Below are 14,744 nucleotides of genomic sequence, written 5' to 3' on the forward strand. Positions count from 1 at the left end.
AAAATAAAAACAGAAAAAAAAAGGAGTCATTTTAATGGCATTTTTCAGGAGCCCTATTTGAACAGCTTTCCCAAGGTCTGCTTTGACCTAGATGTTCTCCAGGAACTTACACCTCATCTTACTTTGCTCCTGAATTTCAACATGGGCAAAGCATCTAATTGCTCACATCAAGATAGTTCAGAGCAAGCAAAGGAAAATGCTAGCTGCTAGAAAATTTACAAAAAGAGAAAACAAAATGCCTACAAATTTTGGATGAGGGAATTTTTCTTTCAGATGACTTTTTGAATGTACAAGTTTAAAGCCAGCCTATGTTCTGTTTAATTAAATAATTTTTAATGTGTCTTCTCCTTTCTGAAGCCATATTTAATTCTGTGCATTAAATGTGTTATTCACTCATTCTCCATTATATATAAATTTAAAAAGCACATTACAAATGTTAATCTGTAAAACCTCATCCCTCTGAGGAAAACATCACTTATGTTAAACCAGTAAATTATCAGTAATGTTTCCCTATCAGCTGGAAAGAAGTTTAATTTTTTTCCCACAAACATTCCCAGGTAATATTTAACTGTGATTTCCATGATTTATACTTCACTTTAAAAAAACCCTTCCTCATTCTTCAAAGTATGGAGAGAGCTCTGTCACTCAGATTTGCATCTCAGAACTTCCAAATTCACCACTCAGCAACATGGGAAAAGTAAAACACATTTCTTGGAAATTCATTGCTACAGTGTTCCATATTGGTAACTTCAGTGGGATGCTTTGGACCATTTTTTTCCTATTCTTTGAAACCTTGAGATAAATAGCTTGATTAATCCCCAGATAAAAGATAGCTTTCTATACTATGCAAATAATTAACCATTTTTACAAATACAGGGGTTTTGTATCCTGTTCCTGCAGACACCATGCATACAAAATTCTCTTTGGAGTTGTTTGAGAACTTAACACAGACTTAGGAGAGGTTGTCCGGACAGGTGGTGGAGTCTCCATCTTTGGAGATATTCAAAAGGAATCTGAACTTGCTTTTGGGCAGCCAGCTGTAGATGGCCCTGCTCGTGCAGGGGAGGGAGATGGACCATATGACCTCCAGAGGTCCCTTCCCACTTCAACCCTATTGTCACCATGAGCCCATGTGCACATCAAGGAAACAAAGTGTTCTTTACATCCAGTGAGCTTAAGGTAAAATTTACTCATATTATGGATTCAGATCAATATTTACAATTCAAGGAGCCTAGTGTCACACCATTTGATTCATAGGTTCTAAACAAAACTGGCTGCAGTGATTATTTTGAAGAACAAACTAGCCATCAAAAGATTAAGAAAGCATTTGGGAGAAAAACACAATTTCCGCTTTTCATCCAGGTGCTCCTCACAGTATTAGAAAATGGTCCTGATTTTAAGGTGAACAGAGTTTGCCAAAGAAAACAATAGTATTGGTAGGATTGTGTCTAATAAAGAATAGGAAAGGGTGATTAGCCATGAACACCTCTGTGAGAGGCAGAGACCTCCTCACAATGGAAGCTCCTGTGCCAGCTGCCGCCACAGTGCCTTCCTCATTGACTTCCACATACGCCTTGTGGACAACGTTTGACAGCACCAGAGATTTTGCAAATGTCATTGCAGAAAGGTCAACTTTTGATTCAGTGAAGATGTCGGTCATCCCCATCTCTTGTAAAACCTCGTTGAGGTTAAAGGTGCCTTCCAGCTTGAATCGGGGCAGGTAAACCTCCACCGTTGTCTCAAACATGTTCTCTGAGGAGGCCCACAGCATTATATTTTCATAGGTGATTGCGCTTTCAATCTGTAAGATGAAGGGGAGAAGGAGACTAAAATAGGTGGGAAGCTTTGAAAAATTGAGATCTTTACCCAGTGTTTATTCAGACAACTGGCTTCCAGCCCTAGTCCGTGACATGTACTGCCTTACCTGCTCCAGCCCACTGACAGATCCATCAGCCACATCCCCTGGCAGCAGGATGATCATGCTCAGTGACTCCTGAGCATAAGGGAGTTCAAGGATCTGAGCACCCACCTCCTCAATGTAGCCCAGTTTAAATTTGCCTTTCTGATACATCATCTGCACAGGTTTCTTTCTGTTCTATTGAAAAGAAAATTACACAGTTAGGCAATACAACAACACCAACACCTCTACCCAACAAGGGAGGCAAGTTAAGTTCCCAACACACCCACAGCTTACACACAGGGCAGCTCAGCCCTGGACGTTGTTATGCTTGCTGCAACGCTCACAGTATCTAAGGTCAATAGTGTTAAGATTTACAGAAGGCAGATGTACCTGATTCAGTTTAAAATCCCTCTGAACTGTTTTTTCTTCCTCAAACTTGTGTTCCCAGGATGCTTTAAAGTAGATTACATTCACAAGCACCAGCAATGCATGTCCATCAATCACACCAGGTGCAAAGAGTTCCTTGATTTTACCTAAAGGGAATTTTGAAACACAGAAGTATTTGTTAGCTGTCATTAAAACTCTGGACTGAGACTCTGTTATTGGTCTATGAACTTAGATTTGGAAAAACTTAGAAACATAGTTCTCAGTTTATTCAAAGGACAAAAACAATATAGGTAAACAAATGGTAGATTCCTCTGCCCTGTAACCAGCCAGGGAGAATGGGGATAACCAAATTATCCCCTGGTGTTCTGAATCTGCATTTATGGCTGTTTGCAGGAGCAGTTTGTCTGGTCAAGGCTTGTAGTTTTTACTGCAATTATCAGGCCAGGTATAAGGGTGGGAATAAAAAATATTTTACAGCAAACATATCTTTAAGTCATAAATAATTTAGCTCGCGACTTACTCTAATATTTCAAGAGCAGATGGGAAGAAAAACTACCCTTAAACAGCCTAAGAGTGAACACACAGAAATGTGAACAAGTCTTTGCTTTTCCTACCCTGGAATTTCATTTGTTGAACCTATGTAGGAAGGCAGGAATACAATGGCTATAGTTTTGCTTTATTTTACCTTGTGTCTCACTTTCAACCCAAGCATTAATTTTTCTTCTGGCAGCTTCAACAGCACCATGAAAGTCCACTGTTTGCAGCATTGCTCCATACAGTTCTTTGCTACACATTAAAAATTGCTGCAAATCAAAATAAAGATTGTGAATTGGTCAAATCTATTAAGCACTTACTGCCTTTTGAAAGAAATCAATCTCTTGATAGTATTTTAGAAATAGTGAGGGACCTGTTGAATCTGTAAGGTAAAATTTCATTGTGGAAATATTAATTATCTGAAGTTTATTCAGAGGATCTTTGAAAAAGAGATTCTAATGCATAGGTCAAAAATGTAAATAAGTAAAAAGAAAACCAAAAGAATGAGTCTTGTCATGGAGGACTGCATAACTGAGGTTCGGATAAAAAAATCAAAGAAACAAAAAATTCAAGATGAGTTGTTTGATGCTTAAGTATCGAAATAATTGACAGAAAAGCGAAGATGTGACTAACAAGTTAGCCATGCCAAGTAGTCTCAAGACCACTCAGTCATTCAGTAGGAAAGGAGCAAGAAGTTCAGCAGAGCAGTCCTGTGCATGAACCTGTACAACCTTCCTGAAGATAAACCCTCTCCAAGCTTACTGCTGCCTCAGCTGTCTCACTTGCAAAACCTGAAGTAGGTAGTTTACAGACAGCTTGAATAGGATATTTTTGGCTGTAGGTTCTCCTCTGGCTGAGTGCACACATATGAATAATGTGCCAAAAATGAACATTATAATGTGCCTGCTTTATTTTTGCTCTATAGCCTTTCATATCCACAGGGTTGTTTGTTCCTGTTTGAGTTTTTTTGCTTTTTTAATGAAAGCATGGAAAGTTGACAGCCTCAAGAGCTATAGCTCCATGTAGCACATCACGTGCTCCAAAACACACACAAGAGGGACAACAGTGAGGCTCACAGTTACAGGGAAGCTTGAGGTCATGGCCACAGCAGTTAGCAGGTGACTTACCTGCTGGAGCTCAAATCCTTGTTGTATAAAGAGATTGTTGGCCAAGGTTAAAACGTATTTTTCACCAAGGTTTTGTAGTTGCAAAAGCAGCTCCTGGAACACTTTGTGGTTAAGGTCTCCCTCCTTGTTACACTGGGAATAGCACAAGCACAATAATTTAAATTATTCCTCTGTACAGCTTTGGTTGCTAATTTGCATCTTAATTAGATAACATTATATGGCTAGTTCCCGCTGTACTGAATTTAAATCCAACTTGTCCAAGCTTTGTAGCCGGATCCTCCTTCAGATGAGATCACTGAAGACTTTGGTATTGACTTACTGGCCCTTAATAAAATAAAACCTTGTATCAGTAATTTCCTAGAGGATTAGGCAGACTCTGAGCATGTGATCTTGACTCCCTCCAGTGGCAAACCCGAGAGTTTTACCCGCACTAACCTACCACGCAGTGAAGGCAGGGCTCTCCACCCAAGGACACACCTTAGAGAAAGAAGGCTGACTCCCCAGGCTTCCTTCTGGCCCCATTTCTGGGGCTGCACTCTCGTGATCAGATCCAAGACTCATTCTTCCTGCAGCTTTCCTGACATGGAGCACCTGCAGGTGAAGATGTCAAGTTATGTCAATTGTAACTGGGAAAAACCACATTCCTTGTTTAAAAGCTTTGCTGTCCCCTATTGGATAAGTAGTGTTGATTCATGAAAGATGTTTTAGCAGCTTCACTTATCAGCTGAAATGACAGACTTGAACTTGTTCATACATTCATGTTCAGACTCACTTTTCTATATTAACAAACCAAGAAGAACTTGCACTTAATCCCTCAAAATGTTACTCTTCCCTACCTCAAAATGTTTATATTTGATTTGTGTTTTTTATTGCTATATTTGATTTGTGTTTTCATTGCTACTGTTATCTTAAATTTCAAAACAAAAAGTTGCCCCAAGTAAAGAGACGAAAATTAATTTTCTTTAAAAACATCAAAACTGGCTTCTTGCAATCATTCTTAACATAAGCATCAGCTTAAGAAATAGATTAAAACCACAATGCTCTTGCTTCTCTTGTTTCATTCCTTGTTTCTACTATGCAAATACATCACTGAAAAATTTTCAGCAGTTTTTTTATTATAATAATAGATAGGTACATAGACTTACTCTCATTTTCTAGAGGATACTGATATTGAGCAATTCCCACTGCTTTCCTAAAATAAGCAGGAGTGCCTGTCTAAAGTAGTGATGTGGCAGGGTTATAGTAGCCAGGGGGCTGTAGGGGTGGTCTCTGCACAAAGAGAACAGACTCAGAGTGTCTGGGTGGGCACCTGGCAGCCACAGCAAAGGTGAACCCATCATACCCTGGTGAGAAGCTCTGCCTTAGGATTATTAGTCTTCTACCACTCATGGCAGAGAAGAAGAAAGAAAAAAAGAAAAGAGAAGAAAAGAAAGCAGAACTTGCACTGCAGGAAGTAAAGGCACAGTGACTGGAGGAGTGGTCTTCTCCATCCCCTCCTTGCCCAGCTGGGTCTCTGTGGGGTGACACATTTTGATTCTTCAATGTCCTAAGGAACAAGTGAGCTAATGCTTTCAGCCACCCAGGTGCAACCCCTTCAGGGGTCTGCAGCTCTCCCCACTGCCCACCCAGACTCTCAGTCTCAGGATTCTCGTAGCAACCACAAGAGGAAATGCAGGCCCATAATTCTGAAATAAAGCCTGACGTTCTGCCACAGGCTTGGGGAAAGCCAGAGCACCCCACTGTGCTGTATTGTGGGGTTTCCAGCCCCCGGATTGGGGTGACCCCAAAAGATGGAAAAGTCTGTCCTCCAACCCATGCCTTCAAAGAAAGACTCAATAGTCCTCTGTTGTCTGGTCTCAAGGTAGTTTATTGTTGGTTATCTAAAAGATCTTTTTCCTGAACTGCTGCGGCCCGTTCAGCAGATCAAAGGCACACTGCCCTCCCAGGGGGCTGGTGCCATCTTTTATATCATACATTACGTACTACATGTTTATACTTTTCCCCAATGCCTACTATCTATATTGAATGGTGACTTTCTACTCTAAACCAATCTGTGAGTGCCAACATCACCAAAGACATGGAGGCTAGGAAGGAGAAAGAAAGAGGACAGGGCACACTCAAATGCCTCCATCTTAAAACTCTTGACCCCCCATGTACAAAACTTGGACCCCTGCGTACAAGGCTTAAAACCCCCCTGTACGGCACTCAAAAATTCTTCCTTTCACTTTGAAACTACTTCTACTACAATACCTAAACTTGTGTGTGTGGCTTGTAATTCTTCATACAGAGTTAGTAATTTGCTCCATGGGCTAAGATCAAAACCCCACATGTGTCTTTGGCTGCATGCCAGGGTCTCAGAGCCCTCTGCCAGCGGCTCTGGCCATCCAGGACACCCAGAGGGATGTCCTGGGTTCCCACACTGTATCACCTCCCCTCAGTCACCCCTTGCTCTGTTCTCTTGCAGGGGGTACGATGAGACTCACACCAGCAGAGGCCAGGGATCATAGTGCTCCAAGCACAGCTGTGAAGGCAGCACCTGTGCCCGCGCTCATGCAGGTTTCCTGTGAGACGCTCACACGTGGGCCATGCTGGGATGCCCAACATTTCCTTTGAGGGAACAGCAAGCATTGTGGAAGCACCTCATAGCTTCATGGTTCATTCATACTCACCTCAAGCACATGGTTCATTCATACTCACTTTTTCTATCTGAGCAGCAGTGTTGTTTTTTGCACCAAGATGGATGAGGGCCAGGGCAACAGAGATGCTCATAGGAGAGAAGACAATATTTGTGCCCTCTGCACTTCTGTTGAGCTTTTTGTAGAGATCAAGGCAAAACTCAGTAACTGGTCTAGAAATGGAGTCCATCAGGAAGCTGCTGCTGAGTGGGAGCACAAAAGAATTAAGAAATTTAGTGCCGCTGGCCTAGCTAGACCACACTGTAAAGCATCTGTCTGCCCTGAGATTGTCCCATAGCTGGTTGTTGAACATAACATGTTCAACAACCTTCTATATCCTGATAGTTTTCTATATCCTGATAGTTTTGCTCAGCCTTGCACAGATCAGTCTATGATGCACAGCAGGAGCAAAGGAACAGAGGGTCTGCAAAAGGGACCCATGCTCACAGCATATGTACATTCCTCAGAAAGGACCTCAGAAAAAGTTCTGCCTTAGCCCATGCTGTGTCTTATTTCAACTTATGGTATTGAAATTAGACAGGTATGGATTAACATTTTCCTTCTCCACACTGGTTTGATGCACACACCTGCATCAACTCTTTCCTCTTAACAACATACATTAGTGATAGAGACCTGGTGACAGAAACTAAGCCTGCATACAACCATCTGTGGTAACCAGAGCTGTGGCAAGGGGGTTCCAAACAACAGATTTCTAAAAATAAAATCACTATTAATTAAATATCTTCATACATGAAAAAGGCTCATTAACAGCTATGAAGACTGAACTACATATGGAAACACTAACAGTTTGAAATACACTTTTAACTTCTAATAAGTTTTCCAGGCTTCAGAGATTGAGGCAGGATGCACAATTAAAAATTCCAAAAAAGCAATAGCCCAAGAGCCCTGAAGAGAAATCTGTGAGTTCCTGCTTAGTGATATGACAAGATGTGTGTCACTCTCTACTTTTGTACTAGAAACATGACAGTCTGATACCCCTCCCACAGGTCATTTATGTTCAATCCACTCCACTAAGAACAAGTAAGGACCAAGTTCAGCTTGGCCCTTTCAAGGAGGAGGCCATCTAAAAAACGGGTGATTAGAAACTCCTTTCCTGAATCTTAAGAGAATTGTAAAGGTGTTGTGTAGGTACCAGTGGGATCACACAAAATTTTCTGGATTCATTATACCAAAAAAAAATACACAAACCCCACATCACTTTCAGAATCAAACAAACATTTTGCACAACTAGCACTGGTCTGTGATCCAGAAAGATTATTTCTTTGGGGGAAAATACACAGCCACTGTATGGAGACAAGTCCTTCACGTCTCCTGTGACACAGATCTTGCTGGCTCTACCTTTCAGCCTGCACGGGGACCAGAATGGGTCAAGTCCAGAGAAAGCTGCCAGAGTTCCTCTCTTTTGGAAAAAGGAGTGAGTGCACACCTAAGTGGTTCTCCCCAGTGCCCAGAGATGGCCACAGCACAGCAGGCACTCTTCTGCAGCCCTGTCTGCCCTGAAACTGCAGCCTGCAAGGTGAGGTTATATGAGGAGCTCCAGTCTGTGTCACCAGAGGTTAAAGGTGGGAAGAGGCTAGTTCAAAGCTGAACTTCAGGATTTTTTATCAGCAGGACACTTGTACAGCCTGTCCTGGGCTGCTGATGCTCCTTTGAGACTTGGCTTGAGCCCTCTGGAGAAGGGGTTGCCTGGTGCTGGGGACCTGCAACCCATTCCAGCCAAAACTCTCCTGTCAGCCTCCTATTGAGGCCCCAGTTCTTCTACCACAGCCACAGCTCCCTCCCTTCACAGAGAGTCTGACCCCCACAGAGGTCTCTTTATGCAAAGAGCTGCTCAAATGCATTGCACTGTTCTCAAGATACAGCATGCATACTGTCTCCAGCTCAGCCATGAGCCAGGCATGACTTTGCATGGAAAGCTGGGACTCAGGTGCCAGAAGTTACCAGGGCATTAGGGGTTGATATGGCTCAGCCAAGGTACAACATTTATCTGTGGAACCATCTTCACTGCAGCAAGTGCCAGACAATGGGAATGAACTCAACTCACAGGAAAACAGACTGAGCCTAAAACAAACTGGCGCAGAGGCTTGGAAGAGATGAAAAAGTAAAGTTTCTAAATATATAAAGGTAAAACATTTGGCAAATGCTGACATTTCTTTCCATTTGACTAACAACTTAACAGCAACAATCAATGCTTCATCCTGTTTTTGAATGTGGAAAGAACCTGTCATGCTGAAAGAAAATTCATAGATGTTTCATACTGAGACTTTTGTTTTGCTCTGAAGTCCAGAAGTACTTCACATAAAGGCCCAATGCAAATGGACAAAACAGATGAGAAATATCCAAAGGGTTCTTTGCACAGACAAATCAAAGGTGAGTTTTATCTCATTAATTCTGAACACAGCTGGTTTAGCTCCTCTATTAGTGTATTTTTATGTAATATGGTTTTAATTTTCCTTTTAACGATGCAGTAATCTTACCACAAGACATTGCACTAAGTAATTTCTCTTTTTTTCCACCTTCATATCCTACTATCCACAACCTTCCAAAAACAAAACAGTGCATCTTTGGTGCTGAAGTTTATAGTGCTATACTTCCACGTCTCTTGAAAGATCTGAAATGGAGCTGTGAAATCGGACACAGTGAATGTAGGGCATGAAGCACTTTGTAGGTGTGTGCCACCTTCAGACAAAGTCAAGGAGCAAAAAAAAAAGAGTTAATAATCTTACTCAGTAGGAAGAAGGGAAAGGCTGAGTGCCTCCACCCCACCCTGCAGGGAAAGGCTTAGTGCCAAGAATGGAGGGAGAGCCCAGGATCTGGGAACAGGTTCTAAAGCGAGTGTCTGGCACACTGATGTGGCCACTCCTTCAGAAAAGCAGCAGGCTGTCACCAGGGAGACATCCTGGTGCAAACACTACAGCCAGCTCCATGGTTTTGTGAGTAGGAACTACTTAGAGAGCTGCCCTGGAAATCCAGAGAAAGGGGGGGCAGGTATAGGCTGGTGAAGGAACTTTCTTACTGCACAATGAAAGGATTTAGTGAACTTCCTTAATCTAAAATGGGGTGGTAACAAGTGTATGAATGATTTCACACCACAAAGCCTTCTGTGTAATGTGTGCAATAATTCAATCAGACTTTTGGAGCTACTGCAAGGTTCACAGCGTTTGGAGAACATCTACATGGTGGACAGCAAATGGTAATGTCACTTTTAAATAATCTTGGAGTGGTAAGGAGGGGTGATACAGGATCAAAAGCAGTGTTCCAGGAAGTTCCTACCTGCTGATCCACACTAGCCAAAGCACCTGTGCTGAGCATTATACGTAGTGCAGAGCCCCTGATGACAGGAGATCCTTTGCATGATGGTTCAGCAGTGTTTAACATAGTCTGGCAAATGAAATTACTGGCACTGCAATATGTGAGCAAGAAGGTACCCAGGAAAATAGCTTCCTTCAGAAGAAAGCACTGCATACCACAGACCTCGTAAAAATTACAAACTTCCTCCATGGCTGTGTGAAATGATGAACACCCCTTTTCTATAACTATTCATGATCTGTTCTCTCTTTATAGTTTGTTTCTGGCTAAGGTTAGATGAAATCAAAACAAAAACTATCAAAGAATAAAGAAACCTGTGCTGAAAGCCATCGTAATTAATGGTTGTGTTAGATTATATTATTCAGTCAACAGGAGGAGGCAGTAAATTGGGTGGAGAAGGTAAGAGACCTGTAGCCTTGCTGTTAAGGTAATTCTGTATTTCATACAAGTTAAGTAAGAAGGAACCTGTTTTGCCTGATGCCACATGACAATTCCCATTGCATGTTTGACTTATTCAATCTGCATCCCATAAAGGTGCCTTAATATACATTCATTTCTCATACACACAGGGAAATAGAATTGGCAGGAATTACATGGTCTATCCTAGAAAAAGACAATGTGACAGATAGTGCTGTCCCCTCACATGAAAATTGGTAGAAGTGACTTTCTTATTTTTCATGACCAAACAAAATAATATACAAAAATAAGTTTCGATGTGTTTCTGTGCTTATTTGGAATAAAATGGACAAACAGCACATAAGAAAAATTACATTTCCAATAACACAGCAATTCTGATCATCCCTAAATGGCACAACACATGCTTTAAATTAAAAACCAATGCATTTCAGTACAAAGCAGTTTTTCAAGGGAAATGGTGCCAAGTTCATTTTCCAAACAACCTAGCCTCTCAGTATGCTACTTTTATGCCAGAAAGCTTTTTCCTGACTGCTTTTATTAGTTTGCATCAGCCCCTCTGGTATCTTCTGCAACTCTTTCTAGCCCAGTTATTTCTGCATAAACAGGCATGGATGTGCATTGGCCTGTTACAGGCTGTAAGGTGGCAAGTTATTTGCTGTGCCTGTGAGCAGCTGCACAGGCTCCTCTTCAAGCTTCTAATCAGCATTGCCAAACCCAGGAGCTCATATTTTAATATTAAAGATTAGCACCCCCACTAGCAAAACAAAATCTGAATGCCACTCCACCCTTTCTCTTTTATAGCGTCATTGTTTAAGAACATAAACAACTTCCCTGGTAGTGGGGATCAGTGTAAAGGGGAAATGCCTTAGAACTCAGCCAAAAAATTGCCTGCCCTCTCTCTCATCTAGAGAACATTTAAAGGCTTTTGCATGTGCCATGGAAATGTGAGTAAAGAAGGAAAATTTAACTGCATTTATCATGCACCGGGTCAGGTTGCCCAGGTCACCAGCACCATCAATTTACATGAAGCCTGTTTCTACCAGAGTGAGTAGAGGTGCTCTGAAAGTGCCTGTACTTCAGCCCTTCCGGAGAGACAGGCAGAAAAATATCTACCTTCTCATACAACCCACTGAACTCATCAGTCTCATGGCAATTAGACTTTACTGGGTGGACAGAGAGGTTTTTGGGGAAATTTCAGATTCAGAAGCCTGTGAAATTTAGGCAAGAATTTTTAGATGTATCCCTAAAATCCTCATTCATGTCCCACTGAAGACCAGCTCCTTTTATGTGAGCTCTTGAGCCACCTGAATTTTAGCAGTGTGTTTTGCTGCCTGCAGCCTTTAAAGGTATCTCTCTGCCCAATATGTAAAAATGATGTTTACTTTACCAGCCTGTAGAGTACTTTGGATCAGGGAAAAAAAAAAAAAAGAAAAAAAAGAAAAAAAACCCCACAATTATTTTGGAAAAAAAAAAAAAAAGAGAGAAGAAAACAACAAAACAACATAGAATTTTTACCTTCTTGCCTGAAGAGGTTAAATGAAGAAGTGAACAGCTGAGTTCTGGAGCACGTTCCTGTGAATACTGTATTAAAAAAATTATCCCACTCTCTTGTGGGAAAGTTCAGCCTCTAACCAACGATTGCTGATAGCAGCATCTTGCTGTTAAATGCAAATGCCATTACCATGAAGTTTCCCCATAGAAGAATAGGAAACCTATATCTAGCAATATGCTATTAGCATTTCTCTCAAGCTGCCCAACAAGTCTGGCAGGCAATATCTGCTGGCAACATCTCCTGATGGCAATGCCAAGCCACTCTCGCTGGAAAACTGGTCATTAACCCTAAGAAGGCCATGACTGCACTGCTGTGCTTAGCCCCTTTCAAATTTTGATGGGGTCTGGCCTGGACAAAGGTGTGTGCAGGGTTCATGCCAAGATTGTTTGGAGCTGAGCTTGCTTGCAGAGATAGAGCAAATGAATGGGAAATGCATGAACTTTATATTGCCTACAGTCATCTCTCCCTCTCAGGTAAGGAGCTGGCGTTATGTGCGTGGAAGGAGCTTAATTAGAGAAGGGAAGAAATATTTCCTTGAACTGTAACAGGAATCCCCAGCCAGGGGGTATTCTTTTAAATCTTAAATCACTGGAGTTAAGAATAAAAGGTCAGGAGTGGTTGATCACTGAGGTTAAGTCTCCAGCATAAAGTGAGAACAAAGTAAAGAGATGGGAAGCACGGAGCTGCAGTAGCACAGTGTTTGATCTCTAATCACTACCACTGAACTCAGCTGCAGCACTGGATTATGGCACCTGGGCTCAGAGATCAGAGCTAAACTAGGGTTGTATGTGGCTTTGCAACACCAAAAATTTTATGTCTTTTCTCTCTCACCTCTTCTTTCTTCCCACAAAGCATAAAACTGGCTTTGGTTTGATAGGATACTTATGGTATCAAACATGGAAAGAGGAAGAAGGCCCTCGGCACCATCTTGCCCTGCCCATGCTTTCCTTCTAGGGCAGAAGCTAGACCATCCTCTTCTTTAGGCACAGCAGCATCCAGCTTTGCTGTTCCCCACTCCTCTGCCAAGGTCTCAGCCCAGCTGGCCAGGCTCCAGTGCTCCAGTACCCATCTGAAAACAGGAATCCATAAGCAATGGAAGATACAATCTCATTACTTCAGTTCTTTTCCTTTTTTGCTTCCATTTGCCATTCACTTTCTTGTTTCTGTTTTTTCTTCCTGCATGTTTCTGTAGCGCTCCTTAGTCTTCTTTCTCAGTTCTTTCTTTCTCTATTTTTAAATTTATTTATGAATGTTGCCTTACCATGTATCTTCTGATGCTTTTCTAGTCCATGCATCTTTTCAGTGACAACCTAAGTATTTTGAGTATCTTGCAAGATTTTCCTTCTTCCAATTTCTGTGTTTTCTCCCTTCCTTCTATATTGACATCATTCTTCCACTGAGTTATTTTGTTTGCTCTCTTATATATTCCCTCAGAGCTTCTGTGGCATCTGCTTAGTTGCTTTGCCTCAGGAAATGTCAATGTAGGTGCAAAATCTGTCTTTTCTGGTTCCTTAGGACAGCATATTCACAAAAATGTACTGCTTTTCCAGTGGGGCCAATTTGCCCTAAGTCGCAACTTCCCCACAAACCACTTTTGCTACCACAAGACATTGAGACATGTCCCTTCTCAACCAACTGCTGGGAGTAAGGAGCAGGCAGTGACTGTGCAGGTGAGCAAGTGATGAGGTGAGCAGGCACACAGCCCTGCAGTTTGCAACCATCTGCCAAAGCCAGCCACAGCTTGCTGTTTTCCACCAGGAGCATCATCCATCACTGGATAGTAATGGCCTGTTGAAAGGTGAGGTGGAACACCCTGTCAATGTGAGCAAGCCCTCAGCTATGCTCTCTTTCTCCATTGTGACCAACACCTTCCAGCACGTAAGAGCTCCTGCACACAAACTCCCACACGCGTTTTCCCATGTCCTCCCAGGTACTTTCTTGCCCAAGGACCAGAGGCCAGCAAAGGGTAGAATGAAAATAGTAGACTGTAACATGGTTTCTCACAGCAGCAGGACCCTCACGGATACTTCTCCCTCACAATGCTGCAAGGTGGAAAAGCTTCACACTGGGATTGGCAGAGAGAAGAGGCAGAAGTGAAAAATGAACCCGAGGCTTTAATGAGTAAGCCACCCTCTTCATAAATAACCAATAAGTGAGTTTGCTTTGTGTGGGCCAAGACAGCTTTGTATCTCTAACATCTGCTTGCCTAGCACAGGCTGGGATACCTTGGAATTAGTCAGGAGGTGAAGAAAGACGAGCCCCACCCTGAAGCAGTGTTTCTCTCTGCTCTCATGGGATAACCCTTCCTGGCCAAGCTATCACTAGGAAAAGAATGCTGTCATAAATTTGTGGGGATATGCCAAATCCTCTGATCAGCATTTAAACAGACTACAGCTTCCATTAAATGAGAAACTTGCTCCTGAACTGGAATGTTTTCAGAACCTGAAAAAAATGAGAAAGCAATGTCTGAGCTTTTCTGCTTTAGGAAATCTCATCCAGGAAGGAAAAGAGGGTTGGGACAATCTGCCAGAGGTTTTCATCAGTCTAGCAGACCAGCAGAGCTGTAGCAGTAAGTGTGAAATGGCCTGCTGGACAACTGGAACCACCTGACAAAGAGTCAGAGCCCAAGCACAAACTGTACAGTCCCTCTTCTCTATGCATGGACTACCTGTGCAGCTGCTTAGTCACCAACCCCATGCACAATGTACTGACCCACCTCCTACAGGAAAACCAGTAGAAGCCACAGTGACAACAGCCCTGGATACATCTAATCCCAGCCTCCAGAGCAGATCAGACAAGGATCGGGTGTATCAATCATTACC

General features: G+C 42.3%; 1 protein-coding gene across 2 annotated transcripts; it reads right to left on the bottom strand.

Annotated features, from left to right (window-relative positions):
* Window positions 1-1,127: 1,127 nt before the first annotated feature.
* Window positions 1,128-12,158, bottom strand: LOC119697055 (serpin B12-like). Of its 2 annotated transcripts, none has more exons than XM_038127136.1 (8): window positions 11,886-12,158; window positions 6,646-6,823; window positions 4,426-4,539; window positions 3,949-4,080; window positions 2,973-3,090; window positions 2,291-2,433; window positions 1,925-2,095; window positions 1,128-1,801 (listed from the first exon to the last, which is right to left on the bottom strand). In XM_038127136.1, exons 2-8 carry the CDS (start codon window positions 6,811-6,813, stop codon window positions 1,397-1,399), a joined length of 1,251 nt encoding a protein of 416 aa, XP_037983064.1. In that variant the 5' UTR covers window positions 6,814-6,823; window positions 11,886-12,158; the 3' UTR covers window positions 1,128-1,396. The 2 variants fall into 2 exon arrangements, with proteins under 2 accessions (XP_037983064.1, XP_037983063.1); XM_038127135.1 differs by having other exon boundaries at window positions 6,646-6,826.
* Window positions 12,159-14,744: the final 2,586 nt, after the last annotated feature.

Source organism: Motacilla alba, chromosome 2 (assembly GCF_015832195.1).
Source record: "Motacilla alba alba isolate MOTALB_02 chromosome 2, Motacilla_alba_V1.0_pri, whole genome shotgun sequence".
NCBI lineage: Eukaryota > Metazoa > Chordata > Aves > Passeriformes > Motacillidae > Motacilla > Motacilla alba.